Source organism: Passer domesticus, chromosome 3 (genome assembly GCF_036417665.1).
Source record: "Passer domesticus isolate bPasDom1 chromosome 3, bPasDom1.hap1, whole genome shotgun sequence".
NCBI classification, from domain to species: domain Eukaryota; kingdom Metazoa; phylum Chordata; class Aves; order Passeriformes; family Passeridae; genus Passer; species Passer domesticus.
Window position 1 is genome coordinate 29396256 of NC_087476.1, and position 21632 is coordinate 29417887.

A 21632-nucleotide genomic window follows, 5' to 3' on the forward strand; every position below is an offset into this window, starting at 1 on the left:
TTTCTGGCTTTTGTAATTTAACGCTGTGTAATCTAGTTTGCTTTAGCTATGCTGTCAGGCATTTCTCCTCTTAACTAAAGTTGCACCTACAAAAATACACTTGTGCTGATATATCTGTGTTTTTACTGCGGCTTTTTATATAAATATGTCATAGAGAGATCATACCCTTCCCCCACCTTGCCTCTCAGTTTTTAGGTTTTATATCTAAAAATAGTTTGTAGTCTGTCTCACAGTGAAACTGCCTGGTGTTTTTTTCATTACCCTGATTTTAATTTATTTTCATTTGGTTCTGAAAGATTTTTGGCCTCTGGCATTTTTATGCGGTTAGCTCTTTGCAATTTTTATCATCATGCTATGAAGTATTTTTTTGTTTATGAAGATAAATTGACAAAATTTAAAAAATACTTCTTTGATTTTGAAGTCTACAGTCTATGTTTTGGGTTTTTCACTTAGAGCTCTGGGTATTAATTTGAGCTCAGTCCTAAGTGTATAGAGTTTGCTGATTGCAGTCTTGCCTGTCTCAAGTGAATATTTGTCATGCCGCAAACTCATTTCAAAACTTGGAATGATTTAATAAACTTCAACTTGAGAAACAATCTGTAATCCATAGAAAAAAGATGTACAGATATTGGTATATTAACAGAACCACATGGAAGAGATAATGTTATTTTTGGATTTAGTCAGTGTGACTAGTTCCAGTATCTCAAAATTCTATTAAAAAAAATCCTAAAAATACTCTGGAATTGGGCATGGCAATTTAGGCTTTGAATAACTTATTGATTATTGTTCCTAATATGGCAGTGTGCTTCTAATTTTCATAGGAAAATTCATGTATCTTTTATTTTAGGGATTAGACTACTAATGATATATTAAAAATGTTAATGTTGAACCTCTTGATCAACTTTGACTTCCCTCTTTTGCTCAGTTTTCTTTGTGAACTCTACTGAGATTTCTGCTTAGATTAGATGCTAGAATTTTTTTTTCACTGAACTTTTGTAAAGCATTGAAACAGACTGCCCAGGGATATGGTGAAGTCCCTATCCCTGGAAAGATACAGAGGCATATGGATGTGGCATTTGAGAACATGGTTTATTGTGGACATGGTGGTGGTGCTAGGTTGTACTTGATGATCTTGGAGGTCTTTTCCAGCCTTAACAATTCTGTGAGTCTATGATTCTGTGAGAGTTTGGTAAGAAACGTGTGTGCTCATACTCTATGGTGAGCAGTATTAATTTACTGAAATAGTTTTGAATGCATATCCCAAAAATATCCATTGGCTAAGGCACGTGAGGTTTGCTTTGGACCACTCCTGAGAAGTAACAACATAAATAAGATTATTGAGGGGCTGTGACTCTACACACCATTTTTTCCTGTTAGTGGATCTGTCTCTTATATGAGCAGCTCAGAAAGCTAAGTTACTACCAGTTTAAATTAATCAATGAAATTAAACAAAAAGTATGATAGTATTCACCAGGAGTGTATACAATAACAAGAACTGATTGCCAAGGCTTGCAGGAAAGAAGTGCCATTCCAGCCCAGTTCTTGCACTGAGGACTCTCCATGGTGGATGCACTTTGAAGTGCAGCATGTGCAATTGCAGCATGAAATCATTGCTCTTGCTCAGGATGGACATCTAGCAGTAACTTGTACAGAATTAGTAGATAATGTTCATTCATTTTATGGGCAACAGTTGTATTTGGAAATGAGGGTTTGGGATGTGAATCTTCTATTGCAGTAGTTTGACTTTTTTAATATCTCCTGTGAGAATAAGTTGCTGAGAATTAGAATGTTTAGCATATGGCATTATATTCTAATACGAACTAATATGAACTGTGAACAATATATGATAAGGACAGTAACTAATAAGAATAATAATAGGGACAGAGGCATTGGAAGAATATGTATTACAAAAGGACTAAATATGAAAAATAAGTTCTAGCAGCACTTTAGTATATGATGACTTGAATGTCTGAAAAGGAAAGATATCTGTTAAGCCAAAAAGGAGCATAAACTTTGAAATAATTTCTTTTTTTAATAGGTTATTTTTCTTTCCAGAGAACTTTTTTTAAATTTAGAAAGTGATAAATAATTGCATTACTGTTAGTGTGTGGAGACAGATACGCTATGCTACCAGGAAATTACATAAGCTTAAGATTGGTTTGTTGTGAAAGTGTTAGGAGGACTGAAAAAACACTTCATGATTCAAGATAGCTGATATGATTTCATGGAAAGGAAAGTCATGAGTCATTAACCAATTAGAGTTCTTGAAAGATCAAAGAGTTATAACATAGCCTTGCTTCTTTTTTTCTCCTTAAAAATAAGTTAGAAATACTCATATTAATTCATATTATGCCTAAGAATATATTTCTTACAACACCCAAACTTTTTAAATCACAAAGTTTAAGTGTCATCGCTTTAAACAGCTTATTCTGATTTTGTTCTAACACACAAGTGAATGTTTATTGCTATCCAGCTGGCTCTAGATGATCCTGTGTGAACAGGGGGCTTGGAACAGGTGATCTCCAGAAGTTCCTTCCAAGCTCAGCTGTTCTGGGGTTCTATGATTGTATTATAAACTATTCTGTAAATAGTTTCTCTTCCTTGGGAATGTAGTTTCCCATAATATTGGGTATGTAATTTCGTTGTCAACCATATAAATTATATGGTAAGAGTGAATTAATCAAAATGCAAGTTTTGTAATGGGGTAATGAGGGAACCAAGTACTTCCTTTTTGAAACTTCCAAAATATTTTTTTCATCTCATTGCATGCTTAAATGTTACAATTTTATTTAATTAAAAATATTGGTGATAATAGCAATATTTTCTTTACTGTTATTACTTTTTAAATTTTTGTCTACTAGTCTGATATATACAATAGGTAATATAGTGTTGTTAGAATTTTCATCAGCAGTACCGACATTAATCTCAGTCTTACCATTGAAAAAGATGATCATTGTTCATTCCATTTCTGTTATTTTACATGAAAATTACAGCGATGATTTAACCTCAAGTTGCTGTAGTTGGTGTATTAGTTTAATGCAAAGATTTTCTGCTGTGGAGTAGTGAGCTTTCCTCACTGTTTCAATGCAAGTTTGTGAATTCCTGTCATATCAAGCTTCCTTGCTTGGATATAAGACACCTAGCCTAATTCCCCAGTCTGGCAAGGGCTCCTAGTCTTATTCAGTGTTCTTTCAATCACCAAGTTGGGTGTGGTGTGTTTTGATGTGAAGATTAGAATTCACCTAAATAAAATGTTCACTTATCCATATCACTGCTTGAGGTATCCTCTCTTTTTATAAGCTTTGTTTTTTTTTTCTTTTCCAGCACTTTAAGGGAGTACCTGGACACTCCCCAGCTGGACCTGATAGTAACAGGGTTAGCAAGTCACAGGACTTTGGTCCATCCTGTTAAATATAGATATGACTCAGCAGATAGCAATGTGGGTATTTTTAAACTGTTTATTTTTAACCCCATTTAATCTGTAACTTACAAAAAATCTCATTATTAGAGAAATTGTGAGAGTTGCAGGCTGAGTTGTACATGCTCTTTGGTTTTTTTTTGTTTTGTTTTGTTTTTAAACTGGTCATTAATTATACAGTCTAAGTTCTGAGACTTAATAAAAATAATTTCCAGTTTCTGAAAATGCTAGCAAGTCTTCTGATATGGTGCAAATAAGGTTTTTGATACTTTTCCATACTCATTCATTTAAAATTTGTAAATGTTCACAGTTTTTATATACTGCAAAAGAGCACCTTATTTATCTAATTATCCTTCTAAGTGTAAGCAGAACACCAGGCTTAAATATGTGTGGACTAGTCATGCTGTGTGTAGGGGGTGTTAAAGCAAAAGCATGTTCTCTCTGTAGCTTCACTCTTGCAGCTGACAGCTACTTTTTCGGGTCTGACCCTGCTATCTGGTGTCATTAACCTTCTTTCTTACTCGGATCAGATCTCTTCTGTTGGTAACTCAATCTTCACTACTTACACCTTCTTTTTTGGGGAGATCAACTGGAACCCAGGCAGGTAGATATACAGATTTGTAAGCTCTAGTGCCTTTGTTCTTGTCTGTGCTGTTTTTCTCAAGCACTTCTTAGCACAGCCTGCTTGCAACTTTAGCCAGGAATGAGTTTGTTTATTTATAGGCAGTCCTGCATGCTGGAGAGGAGGAGGCTAGTTATCCAGACAATTATTTGGGGTTTGCAAAAAAAGCACCCCTTACTTTGGTGCAGCTGCACTCCAGACAGCAGTCCTAGCTCTCCCTTTCCAGTGGCAGCCATGCTGTTAGCACTGTGAGTGCTCAGCATTTTCCTGAGAGGGACGCTGGCCTCTGAGATGGTTTGCCCTTTACCATCAGCCAGGGATGTCTAGGACTTGGCAGAATGAGCCCGGGAAGGAAAGGGAGAGCCTGTTCCAAGTGTAATCAGCAGTTCACTTCACTAGTACTTGTTCCATTGGTTCATTGTAAAAAGCTACCAGAAGTTTGGGATGGGGATGAGGGGAGACTAAACAGGAAGAAATGGAGTGTTCTATGGAAACAACGTTTTTAGGTTGGGTAGCATGATGTCATGCAGAAACACACAAGGTGCCTTCCAAAACCCTGGCGTGAGAAGTAAAAGGGTGTGAGTCTCTCAGCATAAAGCTCTGCTGGAGCTGAGTCACCCTCCTCTGTACCAAACTAAAGAGACCATTGTGCAATCAGTTAGTGTCTCTAGGTATCTGTACAAATGTCTCATGACAAAAGGATTTCTTCCTCCTTTGGGGAAGGTTATATGGATATATAAGCTAAGTAATTCCTGATATCATCCCTTCTTTTCATAGTATGAAGTGCATTTTCTCTCATCTTCAATGGCTTCCAATAGACAAATTGTCTATTGTAGTTTGAATTTTCTTTAGTTTTCCAGACAACAGCAACTACTTAAATATACAAATATTTAATACTGTACAATAGGTCTTGCTTCCTAGAATAGGGTAGGAAGCATATAAAAACGTGTGCAGAGCAATTTGCACTGTCAGTTGTCTGCCATAGCTTTCCATAATTTTTTTCATTAACATCATCAAAAGGTTTCTTGATCAGCTGAATAATTTTATTCCGCTGTAGATAATCATATTTAGCTTAAGAACTTAATATCTCATTGACTTCAGTCTGACGAATAACAGGCTACTGTAATAACTAGACCTGTTGTGTTTGTTCCATTTCTGGTAGCTAACTAGAAGGATCATGTGAGTTAGAAAACAGCTCCTAAAATGTCAAAACAAAAATATGGATGGATGTTGAAAGAAATATCCGAAGTTCCTCTTAAACTGTTTAAGTTCTCATCCTCTTCTCTTGATGGTTGCCATCCACAGTTTCATTTTAGGATATTTAGGACAGAAAAGCAGCATTTTTGTATAATCTCTAAAGGCCAAAAATCTTGATGCAAGTCTTGAATGAGCTGAAGACAATTTAAATCTCTACCATTCTCCTATGCCCATCTTAGTTTTAAATTTTTAACAAAGACTGTATCTTAGGAGACAATCACAAACCCACTGAAGAAAAGGACAGATCATCACACTTCTCTGGATTCTGCCATAATCTCCAAAGAGGAAAATTTAGTTTGGTTTTTTTTGTGTGTGTTCCTTGTGAGGAATGTCAGACCCTAAGTAAATTTTCCTATAGGGGCAATCGATTTACTAGTGTGGCTCTGAGTAAGGAAAAGCACAGAAGGTTTCTGGGATCTTCATGCTGAACAATAAGACCAGGTTTACATAAGTGCAGGGTGGTTTCAGTCCCTACAGTGAATCGCAGAAGTAGAAACCTATTACAAAACTGGGAATGAGGGATGCACATGTCTGAAGTTCTACATGTCAGTCCTAAAGGGAAAGCAGAATGAGGTCTTCCTATATCTAGGAAGAGCATAATTCTCAACAGGAAATTATTGGAGTTCAAAACAGACTATTTTCTCTTGGTTATTTTTATATTTTCAATGTAGATGGATGTTGCTGCTACTTACGCTGAACACAGATCTTGTATTCAGAGTGTTTCTTTTGCTTAGATGACCAGAGAACAAATTGAGAGGTGGGGAACAAAGAAAGAAAGAAAGAAAGACATGAGTCTCTAGTTTTTTTCACACAGGGGAAAACATCACCTCTCCATCTGCTTTCCCTGAATCATGGAATTGGACAAAGCTTTCTGATATCCCTCTGCCCCATGCTGCTCAAAACAGCAAGTGTGTAACTTCATCAAAAGGACTGAAAGCTGGCTTCCACAACATAGGACTACAAAATTCGTTGTTGACCTGAAATTTCTAAAAAACTTCATAAAAATTCAGCAAAATTCTACTTAGGAAAAAGTGATGAAAAAATGTTGTATTTCCAATATCCTTTTTTATATATTACTGCTTTTAAATGTCTTGCTCTTATTGCTGCTAATTTTTTTTTTCCCCAGAAAACTTAAAATACACAAAAATAGGCTAAAATTGGAAAGCAGACAGTCTGGCATCTTTATAAGCAAAGGAAGACTGGCCTTTGATTTCTTTAGGGCCAGGAGTTCACCAATAATTCCTGTAAATAAGGATACAGAATACTGCTGGAAACCCAAGTACTTTGCACAGGCATAATGGTTTTGGCTTTTCTGTGCCTCCTTCAAAACTGTGTTTTTTCAAATGCCCTTTAAAATTTTGATATCAATACAATTGACTTTCACTGCAAAAAATTCCTGAAAAATTTGTACATTAAGGGTCAGCTAATCTATACCTGTTCTGTAAATGAAAGCAGAGGCATGCCGAAGTATATGAAATATTAGGTAAATCCCTCTTCTCAATGTTAAAATGCTCTGCAGCTTTGCTTTCAGCAGTACATTTCATGAGTGGGTTGAGCTCTCCCTAAGTAATTAATAACTCTTAAGCTGTCTGAATAGTTTCCCTTGAGTTGCATCATATAATGTGTCGTATGAAAACAACTTGAGGCCTAATGTAACATGAAACTATATAGTGCATCTTAAAGTGATTTGAGGAAGATGGATGGGAAGGAAATTATTTCTTATTCTGACAGAAAAGACAGCTGTTCTTAGCTTTTATTTGAAAAGAATTTGAAATACATTTTCTAGGCAGGGATTGGTAAATTGTTCTAGTTAGTTGATTCCTGTTTTCCTGTTGTACCAATCAAGTTAGGTAAAAAACTGAGAATCAAAAATATACCGATTTATTGTAGAAATGTTAATAATAATGTGGAGACTTTTGTATTTGGCCCACCTGAGCTTTACTTTTTTATTCATAACTGATCGGAGTTTAAACTCTTTGCAAACTTGAAAAAGTTAACACTTCAGTGTCTCCATCAATGAAGTATGAAATAAATCATTATCCAATACAGGAAAGTTTTTTAAACCAACTCCTTGAGCTCTGGTCACCAAATTATTGTAACATTGTCATGTTACAAGTGACATATACCAGGTAATGGTATATGTCAGCTGGAAAAGATATGTCTTGCCATAAACTCAAAACATCTCTCACTTCACTCTCAGGAAATGCAAGTTGGCTCATCTTTCTCTTCTTGGAAGATATACAGCAAGCTTGAGGCTTCATTGATACTTGTAAATACGGAAGTTTATCATATACTGTAGTGTATTCTCATTCGATATGGAACAATTGGAGTTCATAAGATTCAAAAATAGATGCTGCTTTTCCATTAGTGCTTTTTTTAAAAATAAAAACAAAAGGTAAATAAAGGATTGCCTTACTAAATTTGATATGGGTAACTCAATGCTGTATTACAAAGATAGAACTAAAACTGTTTATAGCACAGTGAATACACCGTTAATTCATTCATAATTACTTCTTTTAGTATGCTAGCACTAGGAGTTGCAGCTGGTATCTGCATTTCAGAACTTTTGAGAAAACAAATGAATAAAAAAATATTTTGCCAAAAATCATTCTATACTTAATCTTTATAAACAGTGGAAGGCATGCACAAATACAGTGGTAATGTTCATGCAACATTCTTCTAACTGCTGTTCTGGTAACCTCATAATGTACAATCAGCATATACACCTGCTTTTAGGACAAATTATGGCTACATTTGATGCAGTAAAAAAAGAGGAGAATGCAGCAAAAGCATTTGCAAGTCTGTGTATACATATGCTTTGACAGAGTGGCACACAGTTGTTGCAAGAACATATGTATTTGTTACCATTCTGGCTGCATCTGCCTCACCTTTCAACCAGTGAAGCATTAAGAATGTATGGATTTGTAACATATCTATGTACAATCTAAAATATTGTATTGTTGGGAATGTTCCTGCTGGCTATTGATGGTCTCCTCAATTTGCCAGCGGAGGCCTCTGTAATTTGCAGTACATCTCAGTCCAGCAGACCAGGGTGGTGTAAATTCAAACCTCTGTATTCAGTTCATGTGCTTCAATTCCTGCTATTGTTTTCAGTAGTTTCCACCAAGGGTGTGCTTTGCTTTGAGAACACAGTGCTCCATTCATCAACTTGAATTTTTTATTATATACTACTGACAATATGGACAGAGGGAGAGAATCAAACTGTCGAAATTCCACCTAAAGTATAATTTAATCAGACTCTGGGCGCCTGAGTCTGAGAATAATTCAAATTGCCCACTCTCAAGCACCACCCAACCCCTAGTGGCACCTAAAATGAATAATTTTGGACAACTGATTTCCCCTGGCGTCTGGGCATAAATTCCAGGCATGCTTAGAAGCACCATGGCTTAAGCATAGAGGCATGTAACTCCCACCCAAGTTCCATTGTGACTCAAAGATGTGTGTAGAGATGCCAGAACGTTGCCCATGTCCCTAGAGGTGCCTAAGCCATTGACTGTGCTTCAGTCACTCATAGTAAGCTTGGACAGTGTTGGATTCAAAACAAACCACAGCAGACATGAGTGTTTTGAGTGTAGAAAAGGAAGGGAGCACCTTTTTAATAGACTTAAAAGTCTGAGCAGTCACCTGGGAAGGATGGCTGGGAAATTAAAAAAGAACTGGAGAACTTAACTGTTGTCCCATTGAAAAGGATATTTGCTTTTCATGGAGACCTCAGATTTTTTGCTTCCAAGTCTGATGATGTAATTTTGTTCAGACACTGTTGTCCAAAAAGGCATCTGGTTGAGAGATCAGATGTCAAAGATACCTCATATGCTTGTCTATGTTAATTTGTAAGTTCTTTTGTCTTGTCATTATAGCTAAATTTGCACACTTACCAGTTGCTACCCATATTTCTGTAACATTATAACTCGCTTAAAACCTGTCATCTCTCTTACTGCTTTTGGTGTAGACACCATGATTTACTACCTTAAGCTTATGTTCTCTGTTTGTGCTGTGTGTACATCTGTAGACTTTGAGGTGGGGTTGGTGTAGGTTTCCTTCACCCTTTTTGTCTCTCCTTTTCTTATTGTTTTTATAGTGTGCCATGTGGAAAGGTTAAATAATCTGTGTTGGAGTACTTTTTGGGTTGTGAATGTGTGGGAAAACTTGCTTTTGAATTTTTTATTAATGTTTACTGCCGTTCCTTTATTGTTTTCACCCTGTACATAATACGTCATAAATTTTCTCAGGTTTTAAATGTTTGTAGATGTGAGCAGGTGAAACAGTATTGTAAACATTCAAATAATTTCTGAATTTCAAACTCAGTATTCCATGAAATTTTGGTTTGGCTTTTCTCATATTCCAACATGAGGTTTTATGTTCATATTTCTGTTTGTTCTTTTCTTTTTCTCATCAAATGTCATTATATTTATTCTTTAAAACAAGTACATACTTTGCCCAAATTTGAGGATTGTTAGCTGATTTTACAGATTAGAAGATGCCATGGTAATAATACTTAAATATCACAAAAGTATCTTATTAATCATCTGTACCTAAGTCACTTCAATGTTCAATGCATGCTTTTATATTTTGTTACAATCACTTAAAGCCATTCAGGGAGGAAGAGCATAGGGGCAATTGTGTATGGTAGCAGATAGCCTGCTGGTTTTCTGGATATTTCACCCCATTATTTTGTTCCTTTTCATGTTCACCATCTAGCTAGAAGGGTTGACTGTGAAGTGTATACTTTAAAGCATCTTTTAATGATTTTTTGGTCACCAAGAAATCTTCATGTAGTCACCAATGATAACTCTTCTCAAAATAAGGATACTGCCTCTGTTAAGTTATATCTCTGGTATATGGTAGTTCTATATTAAATTTGTGCTGTTCATTGGCCAGATATTGGAACAAGTGTCCGAAAGAGTTGTGGAATAATTTCCATTCTAGATACTTTCAAAACTCAGCAGGACGGGACTTAGAGTAACCAGATATAATTTTCAGGTTGTCCCTACTTTAAGACCGGGATTAAATCCATTGACCTCTAGAAATACTTTCCTACCTAAGTTATTTTGTGAATCTAATTGAATTTATCCTTGGTTCAATTCTGTTTAAATCTTGGCTCTTTAGCTGACTTCACTGCAATTGGTAATGTCCTTAGGAATTAATTTGATGTCTGCTTTTCTCACTTCTCTCAATACAGTTTTCTATGTCAGCTCAAAGGTAAGGGAAGTTAGAGTGAACTCCTGCTGGTTTTTGTAATGCTGGCCCATACCTTAGCTCTTTTATTGTTTCCTGAATGGTTTGGTAAACAGTTAAGGGAGGTAAATTTATATCACAGGTACTCACACAACCAAACTTATTTGCACAAATTCTGAAAGAAACACAATTTTAGAAGACTTAATACTGTCATACATCTAGATGTCTGTGAAAGCATGAGGAAGGCATGCAGTGAAAAGCGATGGAGTGGTGGGTGGGTGTGGTTGTGTAGAAAGTAGTGCCACCTTGCCAAAGACTGCTTCTGCTTGTCTTCCAGACCTACAGTAACAATCATGGTTTCCCCTCTTTTCGTTTCATGAAGACTTCTGATAGTTTCTTTTCCACAGTTGTCTGTCCTTTGTCCATTAATGTGAATTCCCCAGTGTTCCCAATATGGAACTTAGCTGGGAAAGTTAATTGATTTTGGAGAGCTAATCAGATGCTCCCATCCACATCAGATGCCAGATATCCTGTCTAGCTTACAGCTGTAAACCTGAGATACCATCTCCTTAGCCTGCCTGGGGTGCAGGAAATCATAGGGCTGATCCCATGTCCAGATAGTTTATTGTTCTGCAGTCACACACTCATGCCCAGTGAAGGTATTTTTTTTTTATAAATCATGAAACATATTCTTTGTGCTATATTTGAAATACAAAGTGTGAAATCCAGGTCTAAGTACAGCCAAGCCTATTCTCTTTTCCCTTGCCTTTTGACATTCCAACATCTATAGCTGTACAACAGCATATGGGTCCACTAACAATGTGGGACAGCAGCCAATTTGGTCCTAGGATAAAACAGGAATCAGCTGTGGGAAATAAGCCAAAGAAGTGTGATTCCCACATGAGAGACTTAAATAGGTGCTAGTCCTTAAAGAAGTTCTTTGGCAGGGTTTAGAGCAGGCTTCTCTGCACAGGAGGCATTTTCCTGAGCTCCTAAGTACAACAATGTCCAGGAGGGTTGTGGGGCTATTGTTTCATCAGCTGTAGTGCTTTGCTCTTTCTTTGCCCTCACCTGTGTTGTCTGTCTTATTTTGGTTTTAAGAAAAGCTTTATAGCACATTGCTGTATAATTGTAATCCCAACAGTATTTTTTTTTAAATTAAACCATTTGCTTCATGTGATTGTGGGAAATAAAATGGACAAATTTTTTTCTGCTGCATGGGGAGGTCCACAGGTTTCCTGAGCTCTGATCCAGGGAATGCTTTTTGCACCATGGCTGGCTGATTGCAAACAGCAATGTGAACGCCTTTGCTACTCCTGTGTTATGTAGAGATCTGTGGTTTTAGTTTTCTCACCTCTGTCTTAGAAAAGAAATAATTTGAAATGCAGAAGCTTCAAATTAAATAAGTTGATTGTACCATCTTAATTTATTCAGAAAAACTTAGTATATGTTTAATGGTTACCAAAGGCTGTAGAGTTGAGGTACAGATTTCATTTTTTGTGAAGTGCAGACTTTTCAAAGAGTTCAGGGAAGTGGTGTTGAGGTGCATTCTGTGATATAGGTCTGACTTTTTTTGAGACATTGATGCATCTTAGGTGAGAAAGTAATAACAAAATCAAACAACAGTAAATCATTTGCCCTAAAATACATTCCTGATTTTTTTTTTCAAGCTTGCTAAAGTCCAACTGTTCTGATGCTCAAGATTCGAGTCATTGCCCATGGAGGTCACTGGATCAAATCCCTGCTCAAAGCAGGACCAATTTGAAAGTTAGATCAGGTTATGAGCCCTGTCCAGCTGTGTTTTGAAAGTCTCCAAGGATGGGGATTATTCCACAAATCCTCTACAAAACTTCTTCAAGTATCTCAAGCAATAAACTGGAAAAATATGTATTTTTAAATACTTTCATGTGAGATATTCACTTTTCAAAATCTCTTTTTAGAAATTATTTATATTAATCACAGATGCTAAAAAATTTAGCACAAAAATTAATAATAAAACTTTCAGTCATTCTTATAAAAAGACTGAACTGTACTTTTTTGAAGAAACACTTCTGAATGCTGAGGTCTGTGAATATGTATGAGTGCAGAAATTGTTTGTCTTCTTGTTTTCACCAGGTATTATTCTGTTCATTCCTTTTAAGCAGTGCTTATTTGTATAAGAATAACAAGAAATCTTTTTCCTCCCCTGTTCCAGGCAAGTTTTTCCAAATGGGCTTCCTGAAGAATACTCTCTGGTTGCTACGTTCCGTGTACGGCGAAATACCAAGAAAGAGCGTTGGTATATATGGCAAGTTTTAAATCAGTATGACACACCTGAGGTTAGAGTCATCTTTGATTTATTCCTTCAAAAAGTTTCTTTTTTTCCCGCATGTAATATGGCACCTGTAATAATGGATGTTTTATTAATAGATTTAGCTGAAATTTATATGAAATAAATAGACAGACTGCTCTGAAATAATTGGTAATTTGTGGCAGGAATGACAGAAATCTGTTCAATTTGGACTGAATAATAGAATAAATGCATGGCTTGATTTATAGCTGATATATATTTACCAAGCTACATAGAAAAATGCCTCATAACATAATTCTTGCCCTGTGTATGTAGTAGAAATATTTTTGTTATGTATGGTTTATGTATGTCCTTCTTTCTTATAACTTTTAAATAACCACTTATTTTATTTTGTCTTGTTTTCAGATCTCTGTCCTCCTGGATGGTACAAAAAAGGTGGTGGAGTATATGACCAAATCCTCTCAGGGAAATATACTGCACTACACTTTTAAGAGTCGAGAAATTTATCCATTGTTTGATCGGCAGTGGCATAAGCTTGGTATTAGCGTGCAGTCAGGGATCATTTCCCTCTATTTGGATTGTAATTTAATTGAGAGAAAGCAGACTGATGAAAAATTCACCATTGACTTGCAGGGAAGGACACTGATTGCTTCTCGTGCTGCGGATGATAAGCCTGTAGATGTGAGTAGTGTGAAAGGACAAACAGATAACTTGAAGTCATGTTTTAGCCACACTTTTACTAACACAGTTGTAAAGAATCACATAGATAAAATGTTCAAACCCAGTCATTATTTTTGAGTGTGTATTCTTAATTTGAAGTCCTTAAGTGTTTTTCTCTAAACATTATTCAATTATGTAGCATCTGCTAAGACAAAGCTGTTGCCAAAGTAACTGCATAGAACTCAGTCCTGGCTTAAGGAGTCGGTTTTTATGTATTTAATTTGGAGAAAGAGCCACCTAATTACCACAGATATAGTATTTCTATGTTTAAAGGTAACTTGCGGTGCTAATCATTTTCTTTCATTTTTAGTAAGATTTATATTATCTTTCATATTTAGTAAGATTTGTATCAGTCACCTGTTACACTTTGTCTGTCTTTGATAAAGGGGAGACACAAAATAATTAAGGATTACCTCTGTAGTGAGGTCTTCTAGAGTAATTCAGCTGTGTAGAAATAGGGGCACATTGTTCATAGTTGTCTCTCCCTTATCCAAAAGAGAGGGATTAGGAAGTGGCCAGAGTTGTGTTTTCTGCAGCCTTTGGTGCAAGAATTACCCAAGGAAACTCCATCATATTCTGGGCTATTTTCTGTCCCGGGGATGCTCTCTTCTGTTTCCTCATGCAGGGAGGAAAGTAATTTGAAAGCACAGCAAGTAATTTGAAATCTTCAGGAAATATCAATTTGTTTTAAGTACAGTGACATGCAGCTACCAGGTTTAAAGCATCTGCCTTGGGGTTTATAGTGACCATCAGAAAGCTTCAGCGATGTTATGTATGCTGTAAGGCTCCAGAGGAATAGCATATTGTAACTGCCAGCTAAAATTGCAGGAGGAGTCATTCTTGTGGGGCACTAAGCACTTTGGCCAGGACTCAGATCTCTTATTTCATGGAGCCAAGCTCATGATTTGTTTTATTTTCTTAGACTTGAGTTCAGCATTATTTGAAATATGTGCACTGTCTCCTCATTTCCAAGTAACATGCAGCAGAAAAAGCAGGATTTTTCTGCTGGTTGCATGGTATGAGCTGGATAATTCTGAGTGGAAGTTGTCAATTGGGATTTCCACATTTGCAGGAAAATATTATGGGCTTAAAGATGATGAAGGCAGCAGAGCAGATCCTAGAGCAACGGTCACTTTTCTCAATACCAAGTGCAAGAGGGAGATTAAGAGGATATAAAACTGATGCAGAAAAAGGAATATGAGGGCAAGAATAGCTGGTTAGAATTTTACTTTCTTCTCATCTTTCCAATCCACCCAGAGTCTCTCAAACAAAATCTTTACCTACAGAATTTGTGATTTTTGCTCTTCAGGTGATTTAGTGGCAATGGCTTGGCAAATAGATGCATGTGATAGAGAGTTTATCAAAACTTTATTTTAGTTTCCTGCAGAGGAAAATTACATTCCTGAAAATAAGGTTTGCAGAGGATAGCTACAAGGCTAAAATTCTTGTGTAATATAGCAAACCAATACAGATGGATGCAACTTAAATGAAAATAAATGAAATCTAAAATGTGATTTACATCAAAGTAATAGACTGCATAATTTGTTCCTTAAAGGAGAAGCTGTGTAATTGTTTTGAGTTTGGTTTTTTCTAGCATTTCTGAAATATACAGTGTTTCAAAGAGAAAGTTTACTACCCCAAGATAAGAAAAAGCATGCCATAACGCATCATTTTTTACACCTCATATTAATTTCTTTTGTATTCCTTAATAGATTGAACTTCACCACATAGCAGTTTATTGTAATTCACAACTTGCAGTAGAAGATACATGTTGTGAAATATCTTCACACTTGGTAAGTTACCTGTTAAAATTCAAATGTTAATACAAAAGAAATTGCATTATTGTTTCCTGATAAAGAGCTGTAAAAAAATTTCAACAGAGGTGATAGTTTAATTATCTCCTTAAAATGAATTCCATATCTGGAGTCATGGTACATAGTTTTTTGCTGCCTAAATAAATGGTACAGTGGAACATCAGCAAAAGGCACTAGGTGCTACTAGTGCTTTTTAACTGCATTCCTTAACATTGATTAATGTCTAATTAGTAACTGTAGTAGCCTAGGAGAGTAGGAAACAAATCACTGGGATGGCTTGAGAATGGTTTCAAAGAACAGAGGCCATTTCAGTAACAGTTGCATCTTATGAAGCTTTACAGATTATATAAGCAAAGCCCATGAAAGAGTCTGCATGACAGTGGAAGAGAAGGAAAATAGGATGGTGTTGAGTGGTCCTTATTTTAATATACTAAAATGGGGGAATTGGTCTTTAACAACTGGAAAGGTTATTAATAATAACTGTAGGTTGATGGTTGGACTTGATCCTACAGGTCTCTTCCAACCTTGATGATTCTGTGAAATACTTTCTTCTTTAGAATGCACATGCTGACATTTATATATTGTTTAACATGAGGGGAAACACTGATTTAGTTTAAAGTTCACTTTTCTCTCTTGTTTTGATAGACAAAAATCAGTTTAAACTTGAAAACAGTAGAACCATAGCTTGAAGTTGTAGATGTAATTATTTTGCTCAATCTAACCCATTAAAAAAAAAGCAAAAAACAACAAAAAAAAACCCAAAAACCCAAAACAGAAACCAACCAAACTACAAATAGCCTCAGAAAGACATTGGTTTAAATTATTGGCCTGCTAGTCATAAGTATTCTGTAAGATCAGGCTCCTCTGAGACAGTGGACAGTGCCATCACCACCAAGGCTGTAGTCAACAAAAAAACCCCAGAGCCTGTAGGAGGACTGATTGATTACATCCACAAAGAGATAGGGGAAAGTGTACCTGGATGGGAGAGAGAAATCTGCCCAAGAACAGAAGAGCACAAGACTGCTTGGTGCTCAGAAGCATGAAAAAAGCATGGTCTAATTTCAGGGGGCAAATTTCAATTTCGAACAATGATTAATAGTTCAAATTTATTTCTAAATATATTCTTGATAGCAATGCAGATTTTCTCTTGAATATATAAGTTTATGAAAAAGTGGGATGAATTAATTTCCTGTATATTCCCCTTGGTGCTTGGAAATACAATTTGTTGAGCAGTTATGACACAATAGGAAAAAAATCAAGAACAAAACAAATCCTAATTATATATGAAGACAAAAAGCTCAAAAATAGGCTTTATCAATAACACATAACTATTCATTCATCTATGTAGCTAAATCCTGGGGGAATTTCTCTGACAGAAGGTTCATTAAAAAAGCTTCATTACATCTTAATGAAACTTACTGCAATTTATCAGGTTCTATTGGCTTGTTCTGTTTCTTCAGGTTGGCTCAGTTCTCAGGAGTCACAGATAGGTAAATCTTGGCTTCAGTGCTTTTTTGTTTGTTTCCAAACTATACCAGAAGTATTTAACTACAAGGGAAAAAAAGTTTTCCTTAGCACTCACTTTTATATTTTCCACTTAGGGGCATGGCAGAGGACAGGATGAGACTATGCAGTACTATCTTTTTTCTTTCACCCTATGGACATTTTCTGTTTCACCACTGATTTTGGGAGACTTTATTCCTCTTTATTCCTCTGTCTTTTGTAAGAAAGAAGTGAGACAGTCATATCAGTTTTAACTGGCATAAATTTTAGAACAGAAGGATTTAAATATCTAAAATTGATTTTTTACAGCTTTTTTCTCTGTTTGGAAATTGTTGTCACTTTGCATGTATGGTTTGTACAGAAGTATTCAAACAGAAGGTAACTTAAAACAAGTGGTTGGATGGTATTTACCTGTTAACTAATATGGACCAAAAACCAGAAAATCTTTTTTTTTTAGTGCCCACATGAGGAGAGGTTACTGGCTACAACTTCATCACCAGTGACTGTTCATGCCAGCAAAATTTACACGCTTCCAGGGATGCAGGAAGAATCTACACAGAGATGCTACTGCTTTCCAAATAAAGTATAAAGTTTTCCTGTTGCTTTTTAATGCATCATGCTGTTTAATCCTGTTGGAAATAAAAACAGTTGGATTTTTTTTTTTTGCAGTAATGAAAAAATCTTACTAGTTTTTAGTATTGTAACATATTTCCATTGTATTTCCCAGTTAAGAACCAGTGCATTTCAGATTTAGTTAAATCCAAAAAGTAAAGTAAAGTTAGAGATGTCAGTAAGATTTAATTGTTTGAATATGCACCCAAAAAAGTACCATGGTAAAATTGAGAATTATATTTAGTATAAATGTTTTCACTTGAGAATGAATTATTTTCTACATAATGTTTGTTTTCTTTTAATACTTCTCTTGGGTGTTGCACTATATTTATTGAGTCATTTGCTTTGTTAGGCATTTGTGACAAAGACAGGAAACCTAACCAAATATATTTTAGATCTGCTTTGTTGACTTTTTTATTTCTTTTAAAATCAGGGAGAAGCAGGATTGCCCGGAGTAGCTGGTTTGCCAGGCCAGAAAGGAGAGAAAGGTGAAAAGGTAAAATATCACTTGAATTCTCTTTTTCAAGCCTTCTCATTGGCTTATCTTTCTTAAACAGGAATTATATGGATTCTGTTATTCCTTAAAGGAATCTGCCTGAACACAGGGCAGATCCTTTATCAAGTCAGTGTCTGGCTCTGTGTGTGAGCTCCCTGCCAGGCATTTTACAGCTGCCCCACTTTGGGGTCACCTCATCAACTCTGTGGAGCACAGTTTACCTGCCTGGGAAGCACATGCCTCCCCAGCCCTGTCACCATGCCCCATACAGAGGGCATGTGTATAGTCTGACAAGAATTTTTCCATCTCATGTGTGTACATCACTGCTGATGGACAGAATCCCATATGGTGAAATCATCCTTGCAATCATCAGTAGGAAGGTATGAAACATGACCTCTGTATATTCTTTGACAACACTCGTACCTGAAACTGTTAATTGTGAAGAGAGAAGAATCTGACATTGGCAAGTCTCTAGGACAGGCCAGTTGGTCCTGTCCTTAGCCTTTTCTGAATTTTCCTGTAATGCTCACCATGATATTCTTATGCTATGTAGCTTGGAATTTCCTAGTAGTATAGGTCAACATACCAGGTGTTTCCCTTTCACACTCCATTGCTTAAATTTTGTTGGAGGATGCTGAATTAAGACATGTCTGGGAAGGTGTTTTCCATGTGCTATTAGCAGGGGCAAATTGAATAAACTGTTGTAAATCTGTCACAAAGACGAGATAGGAATTGAGTTCAGGGAATGCAGAGTGAGAGGAAGATGCCTAGACTGTCCTAATCCAGAGGTTAGATGGAGGTGTCCTAACCCAACATCCTACCTTGCAGCACACCATTAAATATGAGATCTGAGATAGTTTGTGAAGACAACCAGGGCTGTTCCTATAATTGTAGTATCTGGCTAAAAAGGGTCCAGTTCTGAGAAGGCTTATCCACACAGCTGGTTGAAATTAACATTCCTTAACAGTGTATTGCCCCCCACCACAACTCATCCCCTCCAGTACGTGTTTCACTTTTGACACAAGCTGTATTTTTAGGTGAAAAAAGAAAAAAAAGAAGTTTACTCATGTTAGTTTCTATAGTCCAGCTGAACCTAGAGGGACTGCTGTCAGTTTTCAGACCTAATCATGAAGTTTTGATCTGGATTGTATTAAACAATTGTCAGTTTTTAGTTTTAGCTTATGCTACCAGCGTAGGGAGTTTCCCAGCATTTGTTTGGGAAATGGTTCTTCTGCTCCTGACCTGATCCATTTAGACCATTATTGCTACTGAACTGGGAAAGCAGACTTCACAAATCTGATTTTTTTTTTACATTTAATCTCCCAGCCAATTAGCAGTATTTACCATGCTAAGCATAGTGCCTCTGAACAAAGCATGTAAGGTTCTGTCCTCCCACTTGCTTCGCAAGAGCCTCATTGCATGGATTCTCTGTGCATGGAACTCTCTGAGTCCATGAACCCCACTGCACCCAAAAATTTAACCTAAAGAGAGTGTATTGACATTTATGAATGTCCTTTCACAAAATTAATCAGCAGGTTGAAGTCAGGGGTAGTACACCAAACAGGTAGAAAGATAATTAATTTGAACTTTTCTTATAATTGACCAGTACTTTTTACTTCCTAGCTCTGCAAGTGGTTGGGTTTTTTCTTTTTTGGGGGGGATGGGGAAAGGGAGTTGGATGGAGGGCACAGTATGACTGTAATCAGGATTGGCTCACTGACCTTTGGGAGCAAACAAATCTTGTGTTAAATAGTGCCTGCCATGATGGAGCTGAAAGCAGCATTCTCTGAGATTTTAATACCGTTTTTCTCATTGACTCTGCGTTTACGCAAGTTTTCAGTAACACTCATTCTCAATGACGGCCTTGTTACATCAATAATTAGACCTGAAAAGGCAGAAAGGCTCCAGAACATTCCAGACATGCAGGATACATGACTTATTGTCAGATTATGTAAAGGAAACTAACAGACTCTGGCTGAGCGTCTTGTAATATATTATATACAAAATAAGCAGCTTCTTGATAACTTTGCTGGCCAGTTACAAAAAACAGGTCTTCTCTCAAGTGTGTGTGGTTCCTAAGCACATTTCCCCCTTTGCTTGTGCTCAGCTTCTCATTTTATTGTTTCTTTTGTTTCTAAATCATAATGCTATATACATCCAACTAACTGTATTTAAATGTCTTTGCCAAGTGAAAATGTTAATTTTTTTACCTTCTTTAATGAGAAATTTCAAATTCTGTTGATATTATCTCATTTTAAGCACAACAGTTCTTATCCTTTTATTTTGCTTTATCTCATTCCAATTTCTCTTTCACTTTAATTAATTGTATGATTGAATTTACATCTTTGTTTGTTGCTATGGGATTAGCAAGGAAGTCTCTACTGACAGAGATTGATATTAGGCTATATTCAAGCCCCTCAAAATTGCCCATCTCTTCAGTCTAACATCATTGTTCCCTAAGGTCAGACTATTCAGGAACATCTAAGCTATCACCTATCAAAGCTATCAAAGTATGATAAGCTATCAAAGTATGATAAGCTGTCAAAGTATAACTTATAAGCCATTTTATGCATTTTGAATTTAATTATTAGCCTGTATCCACTCCATTCCTGTGCTCTTGGCTCATCTTAGTACCTCTGAACAGGTCTGAGCCAAAATTCAAAGTATATTGCAGGCCCAAAGGACTGGAGTGCCATATTTTCACTGGAACAAGCATTCATGCAAATATTGATTTATCCCTGGCAAGCTGTGCATCTGAATGCACAGGAGCATCACTGATCAAAATGATGTCATGTGTGTGAATGACATTTCTGTTTGTATATCTGGCCTTCCATTATGACTTCATGAGGACTGTTCTCCACTCAAAACTATTATCAGCCATCCTTCGGGCATGAAATACTTGGTTTACTCTGCAGGATATTTTTGCTGGTAGATCAGCTTCTGCAGCAAGAAACTGTTCTTCAATTTCTTAATAATTAAGACTGAAAAAAAATTGCCTGGGCCAACTTTGTTTGCTACTTACTAAGTGTACAGTTTGGACTATCCCTAAATAATATGCTGTATTATTCTCTTGGCAGCTTGATTCTTAGCACAGAGTATTGCACAAGTTGCAAGTGGACACAAATCAGGTGGAAGACTTCTGTGATTTTAACACATTTTGATATCTGCTGTGGAGTTGGGTTTTCTCTTCTGCTGATCTGAGTGAGATATTTACTCAGATTTACTGTGTTTCTTATTTGGTTGCAATTTGTACTACTTCAGCATCATATTTAGCTACTCATAATCTTACAAACATATTTGTTGCTATCAAATGCCTTTTGATAAAGGTTGTAAAGGTCCTGTTTTTGTCCTCAGTATGTAGAAATTCTTCAGAAAGATGGAATATGGGTGACCATAATTGGAATGATTACATATGTGCTGAATATATAAACTGATTTTCTCTCTCAAGGAGGCTAAAAAAATTACTATGTTTTCTGCTTTTATTTCTTTTAAGCAGACTAAGTGCTCATGAAATATTTTAAATTGAAATCTAAACAGAATTAAATATTTTGATATAATGTTAAATCAATGTTAGCTGTGTTAATAGGTCATTGGTTAATGCTGTAAGTGAGTAGGGACCAAAAAGCCAGACGCAGATTGCTTTCAAATATTAAAATGCCTGTTGATGTACACCATGGAGAAATTTATTGCTATTCAACTTCATT

General features: G+C 36.2%; 1 protein-coding gene across 12 annotated transcripts in view; it reads left to right on the top strand.

The window, feature by feature from the left end:
* COL19A1 (collagen type XIX alpha 1 chain) overlaps positions 1-21632 on the top strand; it is a 179456-nt gene that overhangs the window by 18290 nt on the left and 139534 nt on the right. For all 12 annotated transcript variants that reach the window (XM_064412323.1, XM_064412330.1, XM_064412329.1 and 9 more), the window contains 5 exons: positions 12688-12811; positions 13189-13464; positions 15216-15296; positions 17278-17403; positions 17866-17928. In XM_064412323.1, coding sequence (XP_064268393.1) covers positions 12688-12811; positions 13189-13464; positions 15216-15296; positions 17278-17403; positions 17866-17928 — 670 coding nt within the window. The remainder of the gene's footprint in view (positions 1-12687; positions 12812-13188; positions 13465-15215; positions 15297-17277; positions 17404-17865; positions 17929-21632) is intronic.